Source organism: Halictus rubicundus, chromosome 14 (assembly GCF_050948215.1).
Source record: "Halictus rubicundus isolate RS-2024b chromosome 14, iyHalRubi1_principal, whole genome shotgun sequence".
Classification (NCBI taxonomy): domain Eukaryota; kingdom Metazoa; phylum Arthropoda; class Insecta; order Hymenoptera; family Halictidae; genus Halictus; species Halictus rubicundus.
Window position 1 is genome coordinate 7,552,060 of NC_135162.1, and position 6,877 is coordinate 7,558,936.

Consider the following 6,877-nt stretch of genomic DNA (forward strand, 5'->3'; position numbering starts at 1 on the left):
AATTCATTCGAACTACTTTTGCAATTTCGTATCGGTCTCGTTCTTATTAAAAAATGTTGCACGTGTGCAGTTGCAATATGTGACGCGAATCTAATCAGTTAACAGAACGATGCCAATTGAAGAACTTTTGCATACCATTTTGCATACATATAGATGAGTCTGGTTGAACCTGCAATGAATCATGTTAGAAGGAACTGCGGAGTAAACGTTTCTGCATCGATTGCGGAAATGTCACATTTTCCGGAGCGGACATATAACGAGATTATTGATCGATGATTCGAGGAGCCACTGTATCTATAAAACTTGAAATGGTTTAGAATTTCTCTCCGTGTGTATTTGCTGCATTGCAACTATTGCGGAAATCGCAGGGACGAGGTGTAGGTTGCAATCGTGACCGTTGCGTAACCAGAATGCATTTACGTAAAACAACTTTCCGCGTCGATTGCTTTTAATAATCGCTTCGGACGTACAGTACTGGCCAAAAGCGCGAGACACGGCGCCGTGATCGCTGGAAGTTGTTGCAAATTATTCCAAGTAGCTGGGAAATATCCAGGAAATTTTATACGGATACGTACGGCTCTATTGTTTATTAAAACGGTGCACGTGTGCGTCACTGACGTGTACAGAACAATTTAGATCTCGAACGATTAGGCTAGTTTTCCGCCTTTCGTGGAACCATTGATCTCTGTCGCAGATTGACCAAGCTACGAACGATTTCATATCTTTAGGAAATCTATGACTCATAACTGGGCATTCAAAGAATTGAACACTGCCATATTTTGGATTAAAATTTTTGAAATTTTGCGACCTATTTTAAAAATTTTTGAATATCTGCTACTGTTGCGAGTGTTCCATATTACGTACACTTGATTGTTGCATTTCAAGAGAAAAACAATAATTGACAAAACAATTAATTTTACATAAGCCATAATAATTTTTGCATTGGTGCAGATTTTCACAAAAATTGGGAACCAACTTTAAAAAATTAGGTCTGTGTGGAAAATGGGTCTAATGCTTGCAGAGATCTACAAACGTCGTAAACCTACAAAATTTCTTATTACGAAAATAAAATTATTAACAAATTATTACAAAAATTCTGACAAGAATTTCTGTTAAGATTTCCCGAACACAAAATAGACTGGAATGAACGTAACGGTGATTATGCTACTCGAGGGAGCACGAAAAGATGGGCCAGGTCTCACAATTTTGGCCGCTAAGGTATCATAGTCGACACAGTAGAGAAGTATAGTTGCGGCCGCGGTATGCGAACGTCCGCACGGATTAAAAGGTTGCGAAAACGATCGATACTCTTGCACACAGGATCACTCGTCAAATTGCTAGCTAGATAGTACACGCAGGTGAGAAATGTGCACCTACTATACTCTCGATGGTAGAAACGTCGTGCGTTAAATATCGATTACCTGACAAATACTCGAAATATTTATAACAACCGCCAGGCAAACGCGCCATTGCTTGCTCCTCTCGATTCTCTTCTGTGATGATCAATCATTCAGAATAGAAGCGATCTCGACTATCATCTAGACTCGACCAATACATGATCCACATTTGATATACGTTACCATTCACTATACATTAACATTCCATAAAGATATCAACAATTCAATCCATTTCATTCGAGTACAGTAAAGTCTTGATCTAAGCCGAACGGAGCTACACGATCTTAGTCAGCTCGCCTATCCCCTCCACTGGGGGACACACCCCGCCAGGGGCCGAGAATTACAATTACAAAGTTTCTTTATTTTTTCATGGGACTCGCCATCTTATTCGTGGCATTTTTCTGATTAAAATGAGTCTAAACACGATATACAGTGATCTTTCTATATATGTCGCCAAGACCTGCATGATAAACGTCGCGAAATTATCCCCACTACCGCGGGGTATACCTCATAAGAGGCCACGAAGCTCGAGGGACCTCGGACGCCGAGGAGTGTAAACATAACACACGACTATGTCTCCTGCACGATACATGACGCTGGCAAGACCCCTGTAGTGACATATATCGAGAATTCACTGTAATTTGAACTGTATTCAGTGGTTTAATTGACGACATTTGGTGCGCCTTCATATTTACACGCACTGTTGTTCTTTTTTACTACGTTCGGCGCGGTCGATGTGGTGACAAGGAAATAATAGCCCTACACGATCTATGTCACAGCCGAGGATTGGGCTTACATCAAGACTTTACTGTACATATAAAAAATTTGTTCACAACAGAAAGCATGGCTCGATCATTGTACACAGTGATCAAAGAGAACTGGGTTTGTACAATTAGTGTAATTACTAGACAGCGGATTTTATGAATTTATAGCAAAAATGAGTAGGTGTAATTTCAAGCAGTAAAAATATTTTAAAAATTTAGAGGCACTGTTATATTATTTTCAACCTGCTAAACATATTAAAAGAGGAAATCAATTTCTACTTCACTCCAAAAATTTTGCAAAAAGATCCGCTGCCTAGTAATTACCAATTGCCCAATTAGGGTATTGCACGTGAGACGTAACTTTGGCTTCACGTTGAAAATGTGTTAAATGAGTTCGTGTTGCAGAACCTATTAAAAATACCATTAAAAAATCCTAGAGCCTTTTCGACGGTGCAGAGCATCAAAGTTGAGTCGTTCGGGTAATTACAGACGGTAGTAATTAATTAAAAAAAAAGTCGACGAAAGCGTCATTTCGCACGTTTGATCAAGAAAAAAATGTCGAATTTCGCGTAATCGAAAAATCCCACGGCACCGGTACGACACCGTACAACACTGTCTAACGCCTACAATGTATGCCTATATTGTACTATAGCGATTGGTGGAGGAGCACTTGCATGACGCGCGAAGACGTCCAACAGGACCGAAGCCGGTGCGGAACAACTACAACAGAGAGGAGATCTTGCGCCTCTTCTTTGAGAGTATTAACGGCATTGCCTCGTATCTGGGATTCAGAAAGTAATCACGAATTAACGGAGCATCGATGCACCAGGGTGAATATCGCTGAGATCTATCCCTTTCCTCATCAGTTCACCTAGAAACGACCCCTGAACCCGAACTACACTGCATTTATATCCACAGTTGAATAAACAGCATATCCGTACCTTTATTTTATAATTATCTTCTCTGTTCAATAAAGGGCATTGCTGAGAAATACGTAAGATCGTGGAACGTGCAATTTTGCAAAATAGTGTCTCACGGAGGCATAGCGGCATGGTTGAACTATTACAGTTTTATCGATTCGTAGATTATTATGAAATAAGAAATATCATTTAAAAATTCGGAGCGTGTCATAATATTATCAATTTCCTAAAATTATTAGAGAACGAGTGATTCGTACTCGGTCAGAAGATTTTGCATTTAATTTCATGTTCGAATAGTTTTTGGTTGTAGTTGTCGAAGTGAGAAAATTACCGCATTTGACAATGTGTTGAATAAACGACGGAGAAGAGTCGCGAAGGAACTACGTCGATGCCTCTTCCGGCGAAATGATTGTTTAGAGAATGTCATTTCACCGTACATATGCAAATTACCATACGATAACGACTAATAGTAGTATACTAAATACGTGTAGTAATTTATCCGTCATATCTACGTACCCTAGTACATATCGTGTGACTACTTTACCTTTATATATTACCTTATTTATCGAAACGACATTCATCGTTGTAGACCAGTTTCCTCCTCTTATATCATTCGCGATTACTATGAGTAAGAGGATGGGCCTGAAGGTGTGGAGTGTGAGTCTGGCATGCAGGAACAGCACTTTAGATCGCTTCGAGTATTATTGTATTATGTATTATGTATATATGTGTGCACGGTGGCTCTGGTTAATTATAAATTCTACACGAATTTTTGCGTTTCCGTTGCGTCACACTGAAAGCAATTGGGGGACCATCCCCTTTCCCAATAATTGTCCCAGTGTAATTCAATTATTCCACTACAATTTTATTTTATTTTTCCAGTGTAATTCAATTATTCCAGCATAATTTTATTTTATTTTCCCAGTATACACAAATTATTCCAACATAATTTAATTTTATTTCCCCAATATAATTCAATTATTCCAGGATAATTCTATTTTATTTTCCCAGTATAATTAAATTACTCCAGGATGATTTAATTTAATTGTCCCAGTATAATTAAATTACTCCAGGATAATTTTATTTCGTTTTTCCAGTATGCAGTGATATTTCATAGCACAGATTATAATTGTAACTGAACGAATTGTGTTCTTAATTTTTCTTCTTATGAGACTAAATCGTGAATTATGAGAATTACGATCAGGTGCAAAATTAATTATCACAGCTGGCACTGGTCTTCCAATTACTCTGAGTGGTCGTACAAATTGTTTCTAAAGATTGAGAAGAACATTCCCCGAGCCACTGTACACCCAGCCCCTGTTTCTATGTTGTATTTTGTACATAAGTACCGTCAACGAATAAAGTCACATTAACAAGAGTGCCATTTATGGAACCTCTATCAATTTTTCTATCAATTCACCTCTCCCCGCACCGATTCACCCTTTGGCAACCCTGGTTGGGTCTACATTGACCCGTCACCACAATAAACTCGAAATCCTCCTATCGCCACAAACTGTAAATAAATTAATAACATACATTAAAATAAACATTAACTTTATACCGTTTTTCGAACAATTGTTTGCAATTTTCAGTATAATTACTCCAACAGTTGATACGCGAGCCTATATTTTATCAACAAAATTGTCATCAAAATTTTGACAAGAACGCAACACCATTCTAAAAGAAATTAACAATTTTCAGAACAACGAAGTCGATCGATCGAGAGCCGAATCGATTTCTGCCTCGAGTAACGCCGAGTTAATTACCGATCGAAGCTCGATTAACGAAATCAAGGAGAACGCGAAAGAGACGAAGAAAATGGCCGAAAGCTCCAGGAAAAAATATAAAAAGTCATCCGCAAGAAATAAAACAATTCAAACTAATAAGATCAGCGACAAATTTCACGTAAACGGTCCCGAAACTTCCACAATTAATTCAAGCTTTATAAAAAACAATACATCCGCAAGTTACCATGCGGACGTTGTCAATATCGACGAAATACCACGAGCATTAAATAATGGACACGGAAGAATAAATATTAGACGTTCGAGGCGTTCCTCGAGCAAAAAGTTAAGGCATTTGGAGAAACGCGGATTGTCGCCGAAAAACAGATTCTATCGTCATCCAAATCTGAGCTACGAGGATCGCAACAAGCTGAAAGACAAGTTGCAAAAGGAAGCGATCAACCTAAACCTTGGAAACACACTGAAGAGAAGGGTTCAGTCCACGTTGAATCCGTCTGGGCGGTCTTACAAATTCGAATTCTCCTCCGGAGAGCCAGGAAAACAGGGTTCCATTCCAAATTTCCCAAAAGCTAACTCCTCCAGCATCTCCGAAGCAGACAACCATAACAAATCCGCTGCAGAAAGTTCAACGAATTCGGCAAACCTCGCGGAAAACAAAAGCGACAAATATACCGAATCTGAAACATCTAAAAATTCTAAAAACGACAAAAATCACAAAAATCACAAAAATCCTGACGGAGGATCGAAAGAGAAAACGTACATCAGCATACAGGATCATCAAAGGGACATTAAAATGACGACATCCTCTGACATTCCGGAATACGATCCATCGAAAATCCCCTACGTGGACGTTCCAGATTATTCGGACATCCGAGAAGAAAGTTTGGACGCCGAGGATCGTCGCCTAAGCAAAAACAAAATGGCGGAGGCGGAGCCCGAGTACGTTGAGGGACCGGAAACAAATTCGAATAAAGATGGAGAGGCGTCCTGGATGGACGAAAATAGCGACAGTTTCAAAAGGAAATTAACAATTTCGCAGAACGATGGTTTCGAAAGGAAATTAGAGAGTAATGAAGATGGAGGATCGACGGAGCCGGCAGAGAACGAGAACTCGAAGTCGCAGTTCGAGTCAGCGATTTTCGACATAAACGAGTACAGAAAGCCGTTCAATTTAGACGAATTTCTTAAGGACGATCCGATAATGAAAAAGCTGCAGCTGCTCGAAAAGGAGACGCCAGCCTTGTACGGTGGAAACAGGAAACGAGCTGGTGTCTTTAATGAAACTGAGAGTGATAATCATTCCACGGAATGGAGCCGGCCGCGGGGGGCGGGAGGATCGAGATGATTATTTGTTAAAAAGCGACTCGAAGAGAGCACGATGCGCGGTGACCAATTGGCCCAGCAATTAATTTTAATTAAGTGTAAACTTCGGACATTTATGCGGTTAAAATCTACAGGAAGTAAGTTTGCAGGAGGTATGCCAAGTATGCAATTATGGAAAAGGTAGAAAAATATGCGGAAAGAACAATTTGGTACCCCAAATATGTAGAAAATGTGCCATATTTTGGTACCCGAAATATATTAAAAATATGGCATGTTTTGGTACCCAAAATATGTAGAAAATATGCCACATTTTGGTACCCAAAATATATTAAAAATATGGCATGTTTTGGTACCCAAAATATGTAGAAAATATGGAACAAAAATTACTATTTTTGTTCCCCTGTTATTTTTTCCCATGAAATTTTTCTAAAAGAATTTTTCCCGTCTTGTACAATGCTTGCTAACAATTGTTATGAACTCATTATTATTCCTCTGCTGAACCGATTCCCCAAGGAAGATGGAATTAGAAAAATTTCCTGGAGAAATTCTTCAAAAGATATACGTGCTCGGAAAAATATAAAAGTTGCAGAATGGGTTTTTTTTAGCAGACGATTGATACAACGTCTTCTTCGAGGTAAGAGACGAAGAAATTCTGTTGTATTCCATCGACTGGGAATTCGCAAGATACGAAGAGAATTGTGGCAGAAAATGTCGAAGCGAAGACGAAG

General features: G+C 39.0%; 2 protein-coding genes across 2 annotated transcripts in view; both read left to right on the plus strand.

Moving 5' to 3' along the window:
* Positions 1 to 3,242, plus strand: part of Cysu (peroxidase homolog) — a 32,380-nt gene extending 29,138 nt beyond the window's left edge. The window contains exon 17 of the mRNA XM_076800008.1: positions 2,814 to 3,242. Within this exon, the coding sequence (XP_076656123.1) occupies positions 2,814 to 2,960 (147 nt within the window). The 3' untranslated portion in view covers positions 2,961 to 3,242. The remainder of the gene's footprint in view (positions 1 to 2,813) is intronic.
* A 1,657-nt stretch (positions 3,243 to 4,899) lies between these two features.
* LOC143360837 (uncharacterized) lies at positions 4,900 to 6,374 on the plus strand. The gene has a single exon (XM_076799988.1). The coding sequence runs from the start codon at positions 4,900 to 4,902 to the stop codon at positions 6,169 to 6,171; it is 1,272 nt and encodes a 423-aa protein (XP_076656103.1). The 3' UTR covers positions 6,172 to 6,374.
* The last annotated feature ends 503 nt before the right edge of the window (positions 6,375 to 6,877 follow it).

Excerpts from the sequence above, each read along its gene's own strand:
- LOC143360837 (XM_076799988.1), top strand. The coding sequence starts at position 4,900 with ATGGCCGAAAGCTCCAGGAAAAAATATAAAAAGTCATCCGCAAGAAAT.